General features: G+C 37.1%; 1 protein-coding gene across 1 annotated transcript in view; it reads left to right on the top strand.

The window, feature by feature from the left end:
• Positions 1-16,553, top strand: part of TTC39C (tetratricopeptide repeat domain 39C) — a 40,918-nt gene extending 24,365 nt beyond the window's left edge. Inside the window, exons 7-15 of the mRNA XM_037380674.1 lie at positions 925-1,018; positions 1,850-1,957; positions 2,483-2,592; positions 3,294-3,417; positions 5,804-5,901; positions 6,829-6,933; positions 9,894-9,932; positions 10,599-16,257; positions 16,455-16,553. Coding sequence (XP_037236571.1) covers positions 925-1,018; positions 1,850-1,957; positions 2,483-2,592; positions 3,294-3,417; positions 5,804-5,901; positions 6,829-6,933; positions 9,894-9,932; positions 10,599-10,688 — 768 coding nt within the window. The 3' untranslated portion in view covers positions 10,689-16,257; positions 16,455-16,553. The remainder of the gene's footprint in view (positions 1-924; positions 1,019-1,849; positions 1,958-2,482; positions 2,593-3,293; positions 3,418-5,803; positions 5,902-6,828; positions 6,934-9,893; positions 9,933-10,598; positions 16,258-16,454) is intronic.
• The last annotated feature ends 936 nt before the right edge of the window (positions 16,554-17,489 follow it).

Below are 17,489 nucleotides of genomic sequence, written 5' to 3'. Positions count from 1 at the left end.
CTTTTAAAGGTGGAATGGTCATTAAGAGTAGAAATGAGATTATTCAAAAGCTTACTGCACAAACACAATTAATTTAGGTTAGGACTTAATAGAAAATAGAAGGAATGCAGCCAGTGATTTTTAAGGTTGAGAGAGATTCTGAACTGGCTGTAAGTTATTGCTGATCATTACTACGTTATTAAACTCCTCTACTATCCCCTTCCCTCCTTTTTTGAACTGGTGTCCTACATTTCTCTTTTAATATGACTTTTAGAGTGCAAGTTTCTTACCATATGTTTTTAATTTTTACTCTTGTACATGGTAGAACTGATTGTTAATACTTTACAAAGCAAATGCTTTGCATTGTCTGGAGTTTCATTTAAATATTGAGTTGCTTTGTATTGGTGATTTTTACTTTCCTTGCCTCTTATAGGTCAGCTTTTCTTTTGTGTTTCGTATCATGAATATGAAATACATGGAAAAAAGTCCACCATGGGACCTCTTTAAGATGCTTGTTTGTTGTCGTAAATAAAGGCGTTCTCATAATTTGCCCATATTTCCATTCAGAAGTGATCAGGTCAAGAAAGCTGGGAGGAAAGAAGCTGGCCAAAGGAATTGCAATATAGAGCTGGTATATTGAATTAGTATTAGCTCTTCTTCAAACGGTTAGCTTTATGGTGGATTTTAGCTCATTTAAAATAATCTGGAGTCTGAAATGAATTTTGAGGTTTTCCTCTCGGTGGGATGTTGTGCCTCCTTCATCTAATGAAACCAGAGGTGCAATCTGTAAGACACTTCATTTATTTTTTTTTAACCATATAGTTATTTTAAATACCTGTTAACAAAAGTCTGAATGTTCTCTTTATCGAAATCAAATTATCCAAAAAAATACAGATTTCGGGCATCTGAATATTTTTTTTTTTTTTCTTCTCTCACATTTCTTAGTGTCAAATCAATAGTGCCTTGACCTCATTTCATACCGCTTTGGAACTTGCAACAGACCAAAGGGAGATTCAACATGTCTGCTTATACGAAATAGGTAAGTTGGATATGTTTAATCTATAAATAGCTCACTTTCAAGTTTAGACTAGCAACTTCAGTGAACAAAGTGTGTTGTGTTTGGTTTTTTTAAATTAGGATTTTAAAAAAGGGTTTAGAATACTAGCCTTTTGTCTTGGATGGGCTATGGTGATAATCCTGTTGTCTTGTTTGGGCAAGTAGAATTCAACAGGTTTTTGTTTTATGCAGATATAAGGTGATACAAAATCAGAGAGCAGACTGCAGAATCAAGGGCAAACTGTTCACCTACAGAATATTATTAAAAATGAGGAATTAATTAATCTGAATTTGTCTGTGGAATCACCATTTCTGTGCCAAAACCTAATAGGTCTGTTTCACAGTTTGCAGGACCTATATCTATGAGTCGCGATATAGGCTGTATGTTCTTAATTTGCGTACGAGCCTTTATATTGGAGAAGATACTTTGCGTCAAGCTTTAAATGTGACTCCTTAAGGGATCTTGTCACAGTGGGGAAGAATAAGGGAGAAAGTAGTACCTTTGTAAGTTTCAGCCTCTGACAAAAATATGGTATTATTTAAAAATAATAAAAAAAGAGCTTTTAGTGTCTGTATAGATTTGTTGTTGGTTTGAAGTAGATTCATTATTTTGTATGGATTCTTATAATTCAACATTTCCCAGTGAATTTAAATCAGGCTTTAAATGTATGTCATCAATTTGTTTTATTTTTAAGTTTTCCAGTTACTGTTGTTAAACTAGCTCCAGCTCTCATAACAGACTCTGTTTCAGTAATGTTGACACCAAATTTGAATTACCGTGCTTTCTCTGAAGTTAAATTAGTCTTGCTTTTAGGTTGGTGCAGCATGATAGAGATGAATTTCAAAGATGCGTTTGAATCCTTTGAAAGGCTTAAAAATGAATCCAGGTGGTCCCAGTGCTACTATGCTTATTTAACGGCAGGTGAGTATATTCACTGTATTAGATAAATGATAAATCGGTGATGTGGTAAGGTTTTGGCACTGTTTTGGTTTTGGAAACTTAGTAGTGTACATAGTGCCTTCCACACTGCCTGCCGCTTATGCAGCTTTATGCCAGAGTTCACTTAGATAATTTCCTTTGTTTATATAATGTACACTTGCATGTGTGCACACGTACATGAATGTTCCCCTCCTGCACCCAATGTGTTCTGATTGCCTGTGTAGTGACAGGTCATATAATAGTGTATTGCAACGATTAAATAAATAAATCCTTAGAGGTTGGGTGATACTAGTTCCTTTAATGGGTATGAAAAAGAAGTATTGACTTGTTAATGATCACAGAGGTTACTTGGGAGAGTTGGAGTTTGCATGTTTTGTCAAATCCCTGGTCTGGATCCTTTCTGGAAGTGAGTGTGTTTTTTGCTGTGACTGTATGGTATCTAATCTTAATTCTTCCTGTTTCATATCCCAGTAGTGTTAACACATTTTTGTTTCTGTGTTGTTACAGTGTGTCAAGGAGCCACTGGTGATGTCGGTGGTGCTCAGAATGTGTTTAAGGAAGTTCAGAAGCTTTTCAAAAGAAAAAACAATCAGATTGAACAATTTTCAGTGAAAAAGGTTTGGTTTAGCTCAGGCTGACTTGTTTCAGTACAATAATTACACTTGGTAATTTTATTGAATTCTTTACCAATATTTATTTTTGAAGGATGTATCTGTTTTCTGCTGTGTATAAGAATTTCTGCTGTGTATAAGAATTAGTGGGATGGATTCAGATGGGAAAACAATAGCGTCATGTCTTGTAAGAACCTAGCAAAGGAAATGTGAATTAGCTGTTTGCTTTACAACTACAGTAATTGTTAAAGATAAAAATACATTATATTGTAGTTGCTTTAGTAATTTTCCTTCTAGCTTAGCCTTTTTTTACTACTTTTTATCTTGTCTTGTTTGTCAAAGCCTTAGTTGTTTTGAAAGCTAGGAGTTGTCCAGGAAATATCTCCCACTGATGATCTTGCAGATGTTACCATTTCAGCATCCAGTCAGTGTGTACTTGGGATTGTGAAATACAGTAAAACAAATCAGACTGCATACAAGGAAGCATTGGTTGTGGTCAATATATAAGCCTTTAAATTAATTGAAAGATTTTGCTTTTTAGTCTTAACATCTTCAAGCTCAGTTACTGTTGACTTTATTTTCATAAAATTGTTGGATGCTTTCATGAAACAGTTAGAATTGCTGTTTGTGGTATAACTTGTGAATAATACTGTGTTCCCTATAAAGGGATCAATGACAGATCTCCCCTCTTTCTCCCCACCTTGCAGGCAGATAGATTTAGAAAACAAATGCCGACCAAAGAGCTCTGTGTCCTGGCATCCATTGAAGTATTGTACTTATGGAAAGCCCTTCCAAACTGTTCCCTCTCAAACTTACAGCATATGAGCCAAGGTACAATATTATTCTTTATTTGTTTACTTTTGTAAATGAGGTGTGTAATTTTCTTCTGTTGCACAGAGTAGCTGATTGTTGTAGCATGAAAATTTAAACTTACGTGCATGTGTCATAGCAAAGCAGTTTGAGTAACAAAAAAAATATGACCCATTAAGATTCAGCTTAATGCTTTATTTTTACCATTTTTCTAGGTTTTTGGAAGTTTAACTGCCTGCTATGTATGGTCGCTTTTTAACCAGTTACGTTTGCCCATTGTTTAAAACGAAATACTAGCATGATAGTTACTGTCCAAAGTCACTAAGCAGAATTTAACTCATTTAAACCTAGCTACAAAATAATAAAAAATAAAATAAACCTAGCAGTTCGTTTCTGGATGTCGGCTCTCTTCTAAGAGGCTATATGTAGCTTGTGAGGTCATCTATCATACAAAGGTTCTGTTTATCTTGACCAGTGGGACCATCTTAGAGGTGAAAGGAGCATTTTATAGTTGCCTCTTTCTTAGACTCCAGATGTCTTTGGATGTATGTCACATGAAGTTTATTTTAGCAGTGTTTATCTTGTTTTCAGGACATCCAAGTGATCAGTCTTGTTTGCATTCTGCAAACAATTTCAAGTTGGTTTATTTTCTAAATTAGCAGGTAATAAAAAATGTCTGCCACTGAGATACTTCCCTTTTTCTGTAATTGTGAAATTTTGGGGACTACACAATTTTTATGTTAAGCTAGAAAACCACCAGTCTTTAACTTGAGAGTTAGGACTGGTTGTGGGATTTTGTTCTGGTTTTATTTTAAGATAATTTGTCTATTTAAATTGTGTGTTGATAGCGGGTTACATTCACATCCTTAGTTTTCTAGTCCCAAAGATAATGCTGAAGACTTTAAAATTAGATTTACTTTATGTAAAAATAAATTTTGGGAATTTTTTGTCTGTCATTTACCTTCAGAACAATAAGCTTTAGAGGTTGTAAAGAGTATGTAGTCCTGGTACATTCAGAAGCTGTGATCTTCCTTGTATAAGCTTCTAATCAGTGGTTCATGTTTCATTGTGAAATAGCAGTATAGATTGAAATTCAGAGATAGACTTTTTCTAGGTATGACACAGACAGATGTGTCTGCATTAGTGATCCCTGGTTTAAAATTTTCTGCATGAGTGTTATTGCTGTGCCTTATGTGTATTTCAAGAATGATGAGATGGTAGAGGATTTAGTTTTATATGTATTCGCTTCCTCTTCTCTTGAACACTTGGAGTGTAATTTGCTGGGGTAAGTTTCCAGACTTCCTCAGGGCTGGAAGTTGACTTACAGCAATTAATTTGTATCCACATGTATCTCTGTAAGTAAAATGCCAAGTAAATTGAGACTTGCAGTACAAGTGAGAGTTGACAGCCTCATGTGTTGTGTAACATCCAAATTCTTCATGCAGCCTACTCTTAGTTATTCATAGGCGGCTTATTTGGGTTGTGGATTAACTGTGTTCTGAATGCAGAGCTAGTTAAGATCTGGCAGGGTTTAGGAGATGAGGCAGAATGTGAAGTTAAAGGAGCTGCTGCTCCAGGTGCAGCAGTTCAACTCCTTCTGAAGCAACAAAAAGCCCTGCAGGTCTCCCTGTGCCCTGGCCTTCCTGGAGGGGACCATGCAGGCAGGTGCAAATGGCTCGTCATGGAACTGGCCTTGATTGGACAGAGCTGGTGCTAATGAGTTTGATCAAAATGGAGCCTGATAAATCTAGAGACAGTTATGTGCATTGTGATTCAGGTCTTTCTGGAATCAGAGCACCTGTCAACTTAGGCACAGTCTGTCCCTGGATTGTGGGCCAGCTAAGGTCTGGCAAATAAGCTTTATCCTCTCAGCACTGAGAACCGTGATGCCAAAATACCCTAGTCTGGGTTAAGTCCAGGACAGATTTTTGTTTGTCTGTGACTTGGCTTCAGTTCAGAACAATCAGCTTTGTCTGAACTACTTGCCCTGTGCTCCTTGTAACTTGGACTATATATTTTTCTTTCAGTATCTGGGACAAACCAGTTTCCCATAACAGCAGGAGGTGGTGATTATTTCTTAACTTTACCTTTTAGTGTGTATTTCAAAGACCAGTAGAGGAATGGATTCTCCTCTCCTCGTGAGAAGAATGCACCAACTGCCTTTGACTTCAGCCCATTCATTCCTGTTAGGAATTGTTCTCATGAGTGACACATTACTTGATGAGGTTCACATAAAATGGGTTGTATTTAAAAGAAACCAAATTACTTCGATTTATATTAATGTTCCTAGCATCTCCTTTTTCTGGTTAAATTTAATCATCAAACTAAAAGTCACCATAGACCACAGTTCTTTTATAAGGAAGGATTTCAATCCACCTTGTTTGTTTACTGGAATCTTTTCATTAAGCTTGTCAGGATGTGGATGATTCATCGGCTGTTGGTTTGAGGAATTTGCTTCTTGGTGCCATACACAAATGCTTAGGGAATTCTGAAGATGCTGTTCAGGTAAGTTGTTAAATGATAATTTACACCAGTAATCCTATTGTATGAATTATTCTGTTGAACAGTAAGTATTGTTGAGTAAGAGTGTTAAGCAAGCCATTAGTTTTCAGTGCTATTTATCATTCTGTTTTGTTAATTCCAACAGAGTATGTCAGGTTCTTTTCAAATCTTCTGGTTTAGCGTGTCTTCATTATGTTCTAGGTAATTGGCTCTGTTGAATGAACATGGCAGCTAAAGTGGCTTGTAGCAGCAAGAGTTAAGGGGAAGCTGGGAAGATGAACGGGCAAGTTCTTGCTCTGCTGGATTTACTTTGTCCAACAAAGAAAATTCAACTTTCTAAAAAAAACCAAAACTCTGAGACTGACCTTTCGAAAGCATAGATTTGCTGCTTCACCTCCAGACCTATTAGATACTGAGAGGTTTGTTTATCAAAGAATAATTTTGCCACTTTTGCCACTGCTCCAGGATTTAATCTGTAGGCACAACTTTATTTTTCACCTCCCTCAAACAGAATCCAATAAGGAACAAGGGAGCTGATGCTGGCTTTACATCTTTTTTTCTCTTTTTCTTTTTTTTTTTTGGTCTTTTCTCAAGCATATCTTAAGTAATCTGTGTACTTCATCTCTGATGTTAAGATCTAATACGTTTTTCAATATGAAGTTGGAAAACTCTTGAAATGGTCAACATATTTACTTGGTAAAAAATCCAAACAAGTAATTTTGCCTTGATACAGTAGTTTTGGTAAAAATGGCTAGGTCCTAGCTTAAAGAATCTCTACCAATGGAAACTGTTAATGTATTCTCATTTTAGCTGTGGGCTGATTTCTAGTGCTTAATGTTGAATTGTACTTCTGGATTTTTTTGAAGTATCAAACCATCAATTTTGATGTATTACTGCAGTCTTTTCTTTTTTTGTCTTTAATTTTCATAGTTCTTCCAGCGAGCTGCTAAAGATGAAATGTGTCGTCAAAACAACTTATACGTCCAGCCATATGCTTGCTATGAACTTGGCTGTCTTTTGTTAGACAATCCAGAGGTAATAGCATAGCCTATTTTTAAACTCTTAAAATTAAGGTGGGGAGTCAAAATACCACTATACAAACAATGGATCAAAGTTTATAGGTGATAATAATGTATGTTAAGTTTTAAAAATTCGGTTTATACCTGCTGTAAAGTAAGTTACTACTTTGTTGTTTTTTTTTTTTAAACCAAGACATACAATGTGTGTTAGGCGACAGTCTGAATTTTTCAATACCGGGAGCTGTAAGGACATTCTGAGGAGCTTAGATAACACTGCAATGGCTTGTTTTGTTGTTACTGGGTTTTATTTTTACATAAAAACCAGAGCCTGAGTCTTGGATTCTTCAGGGCCGTTGTTACCTTCCTGATCATTAGTGGTGTCTTTCTCTAGCAGTACAATGAACATGCCTGCAAACCTACAGGAAGCAGTAAAGCAAGAATTTTGATGAGTGTAGCACCACATTGTTTTGATTATTATTTAATACTTTACTGCAGAAAGCACCAGAGACTTGACTTTTCACCTCTCTGATTGTGCCATGATGCGCATTTTCTCATGTGCCTTATAGAAACAGCAGATGGAAATACTGGGGTATGGCAATACTTCTGTTACTCCTCCAGACGCAAAGCCTTCTCTCCCTCTTCACCTCCCTTAGTGTTCCTGCTGCTGGTGGCAGCAGAGGCGTGCCAAGAATGCCTTGGGTAGGTAGGGATTTGTTGTCTGCAGGTGGTACTTAGTGTGGTGAATGCCCAGGATCCTTATGTATTTGATTTCCTCTTGGATGCTATTCAAGCTCAAAGTTTACCTGTATTTATCCTCTCCAAATAGAAATTGATGCCTTCCTAAAATAGCTCCCATGTTTTTGGGATCAAACTTTTATTTGGAATGATACGGTGTTTTTCAGAAGTCTTTACTTTGGGATTATTTATCCCCATGCTTTAAGACTGGTGTTTTCCTAATCTTGCACATCATTGCGTTTTGGGAACCTAGCTGGACTGAGGGCACACATACGATCATACAGTTTCATTGTAGGGGATGTATAAGTAAAGTGATTTCAGTCATTTAAATTCTGTTAAAGCTGCTTCTGTTGGCGTTTTGGCTTTCACTCTGACTAGTGAAGTTTTTGTTACTGAGGATGAAGATGAAAATAAACCACCTGGCTTTCAGACTGTCCGCATGGCTTGGTTGATGATACTTTTGATTGTTCAGGTCTTTGTATGTGCCCTGCCTCCTAGGGAGCCTAGAGAATCTTAAACTAGGGCAACTTCTGCACCACTCTTGGTGCTGTTTCCCTCCTCAGACATGTAATACCACTACTTGGAGTTTATGCCACATTGCGTGGTGCTTCCTGAATTAGATTGCAAGGTAGGGGAAGCGGTTACAGGGTAATGACTTGAACCTCCACATCACTGGGTGTTGTGTAGAAAGTAGTTGGGCTGATAGTATACCGTATTCTTAAGATTCTGTTTTCAGTTGGTTTTGATCTTGTCAGATTTAATAATCTGAGCTGAACCTTCCCCTTAAAGAGGGAAGCAAAGGAAAATCTTTCAAGAGAAATTATTATTGTGACAAAGGACAAAACTAGAAAACACTTTTAAAAATAATTGTTTTTTGAAAACCCTGCTGCCCTGTGACTTGGAACTGGGCCTTGAAGCCTGGTAGGGAGGTTTGAGTCCATGTTCCTGCTGCCTTTTTTCCATGTTCATATTTACATTTCATTATGTCACGTGTCTCTTAACTTTGCTACCCACTACGCCTTTTTGTAATCTGAAGATTTTGAGAATGTGGGAGCAGTCTTTCCTTCCTCCCTGCTGCTTTAAATGTAGTATGTGCACACGGTAACTGAATGTGGTTAGTGTTGGATGTTTGAGGACTGAGCAAGCCTCAGCTTGCGGCTGTACTGAGAAGCTGTGGTAGTGCTTAGTACATTAAAGACATGCAGGAAGCTCCCTGTCCTGGCACTTGGGCAATGGGGAGGTAAATGATGTTTGACTTGAATAAAGGGGGATGGGATAGGGAAAAGCAAGAGCTAAAATTCCAGGTGAGTGGATGCTGTTTTATAGAAAATTCCATTTCCTAGCTGAGGTGTCATGCGAGAGCTCTGTAATTGTTAAGAAAGAAAAGGGAACAGGATTTTACAAATCACATCTGCCTGAGAGGCTGAGCATGCTGGAGACCTGAGTAACAGATACGGATATGAATATGCATTTTAGTATAAAACCCCCCATGCTGTTACTAAATTTACTTTGCTTTGACATTATTCACCATTATGTGTTTGGTTTACCATGTCATCTGAATCATCTTTGTTGTTTTAAACTTAATTCTAATCAAGTTCTTCAGGATTTGAATATGGTTATGTCAAGAAGTTTACAGGTTGTTTTTTTTTGTTGTAGAATTCTTAGACACTGAATGTAACTTAACCAATATAAATACATATATTCATATTTTTCTGTCTTATCAGGCAGTTGATTATTTATTTGTAAGGCTTAAAATAAAAAGGTACTGCATGATAAAAAAAAAACATGAGCTTTTTGGTAGTAAATATTAATCTGCAAATACATATATTTTCCTTAAGGGTTTGAAATTGAGATTTCTGAAACAACTTTTAATGTTTAAAATCTAGTAACTTACTTTGTAGATAAATGGCTTGAACTTCTGGTAAGAAACAAAAATTACTCAATTAGTCATTTATCTGTAGCTTCATTTCTTTCCTCATGGATTGTAGCTCACCATCACCAATAGCAATGTGCATTTAAAGCAGTAATTTCTCCTTTTCTGTAGAAGACAAGAAATACATAATACTGCATTTTTTTAGGTGCCTCATTAGTATTTCTAGTTTGCTAATTTGAAAGGGTTTTGTCTGTTGGATACCTTGTTTTCAAGATAAAGATGCTATTCTGGACTGACCAGGCCATATGTTTAGATACTCTCTGCAATGTCTGCAATGCATTTCTAATGCAATATTTGTCTTTTTGTAGACTGTGCCAAGAGGCAAAACCTTACTTCTCCAAGCCAAGGTAAAAACTAAGATACTTTCAGATTTATCTTTCAGATGAGGGCATTTGAGAGGTTGTGGTTTTGGGGGATTTGGGGCAGTGGGAGTACAGTTAAGTGTCGGTTTCCCTCACCTGTAATCTACAACACTGTCATGTAGATATACATTAATGTATATGATACACATTTATGTATATTATGTAGATATGTATTTCTAGGTTAGTCATAGCACTTAGCCCACACTAGTGACCTCTCCTGGACTGTTAGAGCCTTGCCAAGTGTTTCAATTAAGATTTGGCTACAGAAAGTTTGAAAATAACAACTCTCCCCTCCTTGCCTCTTCCAACTGGTTCCTGCCTTGGGCACGTTGGGATTTTCTAGAGCTTTTGGTCTTGCAGAACTTGCCAGGTGCTGTTTAACTACATGGGATCCAAACAGCATGTTGGAAATGGAAGCTTTCTGTTCTCTTCACCAACTTGAAATTTCTGTAATAATCCTGTTACTTGGGGTTATGTAGGGATATTGCAACATCCAATCTCCAGTTCACCTCTTTCCTTCGGTCTCTTTTGTAACGTGACTTCTTAAGCATGAGTAGTAAAATTATCATCACGTTGAAAAGTGAAGGAGGCTAATGGTTACGTGGTTTCCTTCTTTATTTTTTTTTTCCTTTTCTTTTATTTTCTTCCCAGGAGGAATTTACTGGCTATGACTTTGAGAACAGATTGCATGTCCGCATACACGCAGCCTTAGCCTCTCTAAGGGAAGTAGTTCCACAGTGACGGACAGGAAGTCTTGTTATCCGTTCCCACAGTTTCTGCACTTTAAGATGAAGCAGAAGAAAAAGCTGTTGGGAAGACCAGCTTTTCTTCTGAAAACCACTTGTGCCAGAGACACTTTCCTAGTATGGTCAGAGTTGGTATGGCTTAGTGAAAGATTACAGTTTTAACTAAAGGTAAATCAACCAGGAAGGTTAAGTGACCTTGTGTTTTCAACTCTTCAGTTTTTATTTTGTTTAAACCAAGCTGAATGCAATTGTATGTACGTCTGTGGGTGAGCCTAAATAAGCACACATGATTTACTTCAACAATCGTGGCAGGTGTGGTTTTTAATTTTAAAATAGGTCCAGATCTAAAATATGCCAAGGGGAGAGCTTCTGGTTTGATTAGAATGATACGATAAAAGTAATTGGTGTAAATGTTGAAGTGGGAACAGTCAGAACACTTTTTTTTTTTTTTCCTTCTATTTTTCCTCCTTTGAGCACATCGGCTAATGCACAGGAGGAAGAAAACTGTTCAGCCACAAAAAGCAAATCTTACTAAATTATAGTGGCTTATGTCAGTGACTTTGTGATGACCGCTGTGTGAATTTTAAACCTTACATCTCCTTCCATTTTTCATTCCTTCCCTCCCAACCCAACTCCTACCTGTCATATAAATTATGTCAATATTTAGGTACATTCTCTGCTTCTGGTACATTCCAGCAAATACTTAACTTTGACATGCAGTTATAGTGTGGGCAGTTCTTTTTTCTGCTCTTAATATCCTGAATATTATGTTAAAATACTTAAGCCAGATACCGTGATTTTCATATTTTTCATTCAAGCTGCCGCATCTTCATTGCAGTGACCTTTAAAAATACTTTAAAAAAACAACCAAACAAAAGACAAAACCAAAAATCTGCTTTGGTGGTTCTACCATAACTATGGTATCCTAAGTCTCTATATGGTATTCCAAACCTGTGGTGTTAAAATACTGAAATACCTCGGAGAGCTTAAAACTTTTATCATGACCATATAATTGTTAATACTTGGCCATCAGTGTGTTCATCTATAGTTCTTTTTATTACTTTTGCCTGTAATATGTAGTATCTCCTACATTCAGGTAATATCATATTCTAGGAAGGTAAATATTTTTTTAAAGAAGCTTATGAATGGAAATCTGACCAGAAAGTTAGTTGAATTTGTTACTTTGCAAAGCTAAGAAAACTCGATATCCTTGAAATAGTTATCTAAAAGCCTTATCTTTACTTTGGTCAGGTTGCCTTAAACAATTCCTTAGCTTAAACTTTTTTTTCCTTACCTATTTGTAGAATATGTTGCCAAAGTTTTAGACCTTGCCCACACCTAACCTTCATTGATTTGCTTTTGAGGTTGAATCTAAAGCAAGACTGATATGGAGGAGCAAAGTAATGTCCTATTTGGTAGGCCAAATGAAATGGTTGAGACACTTCTATTTCTCTCTAGAAATATACACCATTCCTGCTATGAAAGGCATTCCTAGAGCAGTTAAACACTTCTGTTGCAGTTTGTGAAGGAGAGGAGAGACACTTAACTCTTAAAAAAGCAGTTTTATTTTTCTATAATCTAGGTGTGTTACAGGTAGTACACTGGGGTTTTTATTCAACTTTGACAGTAATATTGAGTCATGAGTGTTCAACCTTGTTTGGTCAATCCAACTAAGTTTTGACTAGAAAACAATGTATTGTGTATATAGTGACTGCATAGAATTCAAATAACGATTTTAAAAATGGGCTTTAATGTACTTGAGATCTTATTTCGTCCTATCTGACTTTTAATGTTTTGCAAATCAGAGAGACAGTCCGTTCTAGGGTAAATAGCTAGAAATGGTAGTTACTGACAAAGTTCCTTTCAAACACACTGCTTAGATATAATGTGAGACTAGGCTGTTCAGGACACAAAGCACCTGCATGCGATTTGTGTTGGGATATCTAGGGTCTACATACTTGAAGGTAGCTAGCAAATTGTAGTAAATTTACTAAAAGGCCTGTTGTTCTCACCAGGCCAGGAGCGCGTATGGAAAGACACTATATATTCATATAACAGTTTAACTCTGTGGAAATTGCAGCTTTTCTGTGAATTTAGTGAATTATCACTGAAATAGCACTATCTGTTTCTGTATTTTTTTTTCCTCCCCTCGTAGGAGAATATCCTACGTTGTAAATGTCAAAATTATTTTTTTATGTTAGATTGTGCCTGTGAAGAGAAAAATTTCAACGGTATTTTCTGTAAACTGGTAAGTTTTTATACTTTGGAACTCGGAGGCATGGTCTAATAGCAATAATGGAATATGCATCTTGCTAGTTAATATGTTAAGATTATCTTTACTGGGTCAGGTATTTTTGTTGACGTTGATGCAGTTTCTATCTCAATATGACTCATTTCAAATAACTAGAATTTTTAGATGTCACAAGGTGGCATATTTATTGTGATGTACTGTAAATGTTGTTAATTTACAGAACTTGCACTTTTATATTTCTGAGTAAAATTAAAAGAAATGTGGACATGAGTTTTGTTCCCTTGCTCCTCAAATTTGTCTTTAAATTGGTGGCCTCGAGCAAGATGATACTAAGTACTGGGAGAACTTCTGGGATGTCAAGTGACTCTGTAACCAAGTTTTTCTAGTCAGCAATTACCTCAGGTTTTGTTCTTCCAGTATAATTACAGTCTCCTGGTTTAGAAAGTGAGTTACATGTGTCATGCTGAAATTAACCATAGAGTGAACAAGGTTTAAGATGTTTTTAAGACATCAAATTTACTTGTCCTTCATTAAAGAAAAAGAACCACACACAATTGTATTTGTTGTATTCTTACACTTTTGAAAAATGTTTATCATTTACTCTAAAGCAAGCACTTTAATTTCTTCTCAGACTGCGAATGCTTGTTTCATATTCTAGTTATGCTTTATTCTTAAATAAAATTCCCAAATGTTGTATTGAATTCCTCTTCAGTTTACAACAATGTAGGTGTCTTTCCAGCAGTTGATCATACTCACATTTAAAAACAGCTCTGTAACTGTTTGAAGTTTGAACAGGGGGAAGCGTTAGCTTGATACAGGTAGAGCTATACATGGTGTTGTGAGAGTGCTGGTTGAACCTGTCAGTGGAGTGAGAGCAGGGTAGCCTATAAAGGACATTCCCTTTCCAGTCATCATTACAAAATACTAACAGTGGTAGCAATACCTTTCCTGAAAAATTACGCAATCCCAAACAAGCATTATTAAAGCGAAGGTTAAGAAGTAAATTTATACTTGACTGTCTTCTAAGGCAGTTGGGCAGCCAGTGGCATCTGACTGGCACGCTTATCTTTGGCTCAGCAGGCATCCTAGAACACAAGTGGTAGACTTCACTGAAATTTGGGAGTAAGAACTACAGGTATATTGACTGATCCTTCATCCTGAAGGAACTGTATGACAAATTTTTATATAAATTAGGAGTTTAGGAAAAAAGGCAGCACAGGGAGTTGGTTTTGTGCTAATTACAGTTTGAGTAGTTGCTTATACGATACTGTCTTGCATCTGTACTCTTCCGAGGAGAGGTAGAAAAATACTGCTTCAAAATCTACTTTTATCTGGACAAGCAGACTTACAGAAGATGGAAATATACAGGCAAGCTCTAGTTCTGGTTCATTTTGACCAAAGAACAATGAAAATACGGTATTCTAGACCAAGATTCAACAGGCATGAGAACCTGCTGTTTCTACACAGTTATCTGTATCTATAGAGAATACTTCTAATTCATGCCAAAGCAAGTTCCTGTATGAAATTAGCTGGTGTACAAGGTACACTAGAAGAAAGATTGGGTCCTTTTACGAAAGGCTTACTTTATCACAGTGTTGCAGATCTGTATTTTCCCTGAACTTCAAAACTTGTTCAATTAAACAGTTATAAAAGTGTGCTGATGCTAGATGGCACAAAATGATACTCCTGCTCCACCCCCACCCCCGCCTCTTATGAGACAGGAAGAAATTCAACTTGAGGCAGGCTTTCCAGAGTTAAACACTGAATTATTTCTGTTTTTTACCACACTTCTATGTGTGTTTGGGACCCCAAAACTGAACCCAACATAGGTTAACAGGTTAGGTGCATGTTAGAGTTGCATATTGCCTCCCTGCTTCTGCTCAGAATCTCGATTAATTACCCAATTCTGTATTACAAATTTTATGTATATAAATTTTCATGACCTATTTAGCTGCTGTGTTTTGACCGCCAGTGTGTTTTACCACGGGGAGTTCATGTTCAGTTGCCTTACTGTTAGCTAGCCCTCGTATTTTCATTGCTACTTTTTTGAAAATGCTCTTTACCTTTTGATGGGACTTCTTCCAAGACATTCCAATCAAGTAATCTGCTAAGCTCCGCAGAACTGGCTGGTCCTCAGTGTTTTTCAGTTGTTTTTTGGCAAGCTGTGTTTATCTATAGGAGATGCCCAGAAGGGTTCCCAGGTAAAGGGGTTAAGAGAAGGAAAAAAAGCTAGTTTGAATTGAATAGTTGAGGGGGGAGAGAGATTATCAGGCTTTGCCGAGCAAAACCATTACTTAACAAACACCTCCTAGTCTTTCACTAAAAGCAATTTGTTTACTGTATTGCAAAAAAGATAATTGTACTGCTGGGGCATACACTTCTCCCCACTTGTAGCAAAGGCCCCAACAAAGGTAAAGACAAGAGTCAGATATGTGTGAAGATACCTTAAATAAAACCAGTGTATTGTACCTTTGGTAGGAAAAGCAAGAAGGTTTTCATGCAGATGAATGCAAAAAGCCCTACTTGGAATTCTACTGAATTGGCAGGTAGAAACACAAAGATGGTGCTTGCAAAAAATGCAAGTCCTCCTGCCTGTTTAGCTGAAGCTTTGAAAGAGATTGCAAGTTAAAAAAATTAAAACTGAACACACCCCACATGCCCCCAACCAGTATGTTTCATTAACCTGTTGTGAACTCTAATGATTCAATGAAGTGGATTTTTTTTTTTGGCAGAAAAATAAGGCTCATCTGGGACCTTGATATGCTGAACTTCAGTCCAATCTCTTACCTTCTTAAGACTTTAATGTTGTCTGGAAGCTGTTACTTCTGCAGATGGGGCAAAGGATGGTAGGACAAGGTAGTTACCTTCAATTGGGCAAACTGCTGTTAGGCTGAAAAGCTCTTCAGCTTGGGGCCAAAGGGTAACTAACGTATGGAGTAACTGGTACGCTTGGTATGATGGATTTACTCTAGATGGCTTCCAAATACAGCATTCAAGTTCCAGCACAGTGAATTAGTTTCCAGTCATATTTTTCCTGTAGCTCTTCGAAAGTTTGAGACATGCAGACTTCCTTGTTAAGGGCTGAAGCCTTTTTAAATATTTAAGGAGGTTTATGCTTCTGTTACCTCTGATAATAAATTTTTCTGTGGTGTATGATATCTGTACTTAATCATCTTTGAAGCTTTTGCTGTGCAGAGCTTTGCAGACCTAGAATTTTGGAAATTTCCAAAAGAAGCAAATTTAGAAGTCCTCTTCTGGTCTGTATTTGTTAAGGATGGTTCCAAAGTAACCTTGCGACTGCCTTTGCACCCAGGTATGTTTAACGCCTTTATGGCTTCTCTATGTTCTCCATAGTAATCTGAAATTTTGATTTCTGTATCTCAGCTGTAGAGATACAGATATATCTCTACATATATCCTTGAAGTATATCTTATTCTTTCTATAGGATAGCTGTTCTTCCTAATTTCATAAGTCATAACATATTCCTATTTAACTTTTTTCATATTATAGTATGTGTTATCACTCTTGAGAACTGATGAGTTATTGTGAGAAGTTTTCTTAATGAGAAATTACTTGCTAAGGATCCTTTTATGGAAGAAGCATTTTGTGGTGAGTTTACTGTTAACATACTTTCCAGTAAACTAATTTGAAAGTGATACAATAGTCTGTTAATTTTGAATGACCTCTTACGAATATGTTGATTACTAAAGGAAGCTATTGTAGATAGTCAGAATGTTTTAGCAGCAGCGACACTTGAGTCTTCAGTACTGTAGGAATTCCTCTTGGGTTTTTATAGAGATGCAGACATCCAGGAATGCAAGAGCAGGTAGGTAAATTATGGTTTTCCAACTGTGATGAAGACTGAACTGTAGCTTTGTTGGTGGGTAAAAGTTTTTATCCTGTGGCAGACTCCTGATCATGGCTTGCCCCCATGATCTTCCTGCCTTCATGATCCTCAGAAACACAGTGGTAACCTTCAAAATACAGCACTGTACAGTTACTTTTCTTGTGCTTCTTTTATTGGAACAGAAAAATATGTGTGTATCCACTGAAAGTATGTACTGGAAAACAAAAGTTGTCCCTGAGGCTGTTGAGGTTTGTTTGAAGTTTTGCCCTTCCAGTCATTAGGTTCTGCAGTATGAATGGAACCATATTAAGGAATAATCTTGTTGTTCTTTGGGTGTAGCTGCTGTGGCTGAAGAGATTACAGTCCCCAGCCATTTGCTGTGAGCTCCTGCCAGAGGTCACTGCAGAACATCGCTTCTCGGGTGCTATATTTCGTAGTCTGTTATGTCAGTTTAAATCCCTTGGGTGTTGTGTGTCACCTATCTTAAAAGGCCAGGCTGTGAACCAGGGGATGGGTCTGTGCACCCAGCTCCCTGGTGTGGCTAGCAGAGGGGTGGGGGGGATGTGGCTGCAGCCTTTCTGCAGGTTGCAGCGTTGGATCGTGTGAAGTCATCATAACCCAAGACTGAGCACAAAGTTACATTCTTCCTGTGCTGGCAGGAAATGTCTCTGGTTTGGCTGCCTGCTGCTAGCGAGGAA

This window comes from Falco rusticolus, chromosome 3 (genome assembly GCF_015220075.1).
Source record: "Falco rusticolus isolate bFalRus1 chromosome 3, bFalRus1.pri, whole genome shotgun sequence".
NCBI lineage: Eukaryota > Metazoa > Chordata > Aves > Falconiformes > Falconidae > Falco > Falco rusticolus.
This window is presented reverse-complemented; position numbering and strand designations above follow the sequence as displayed.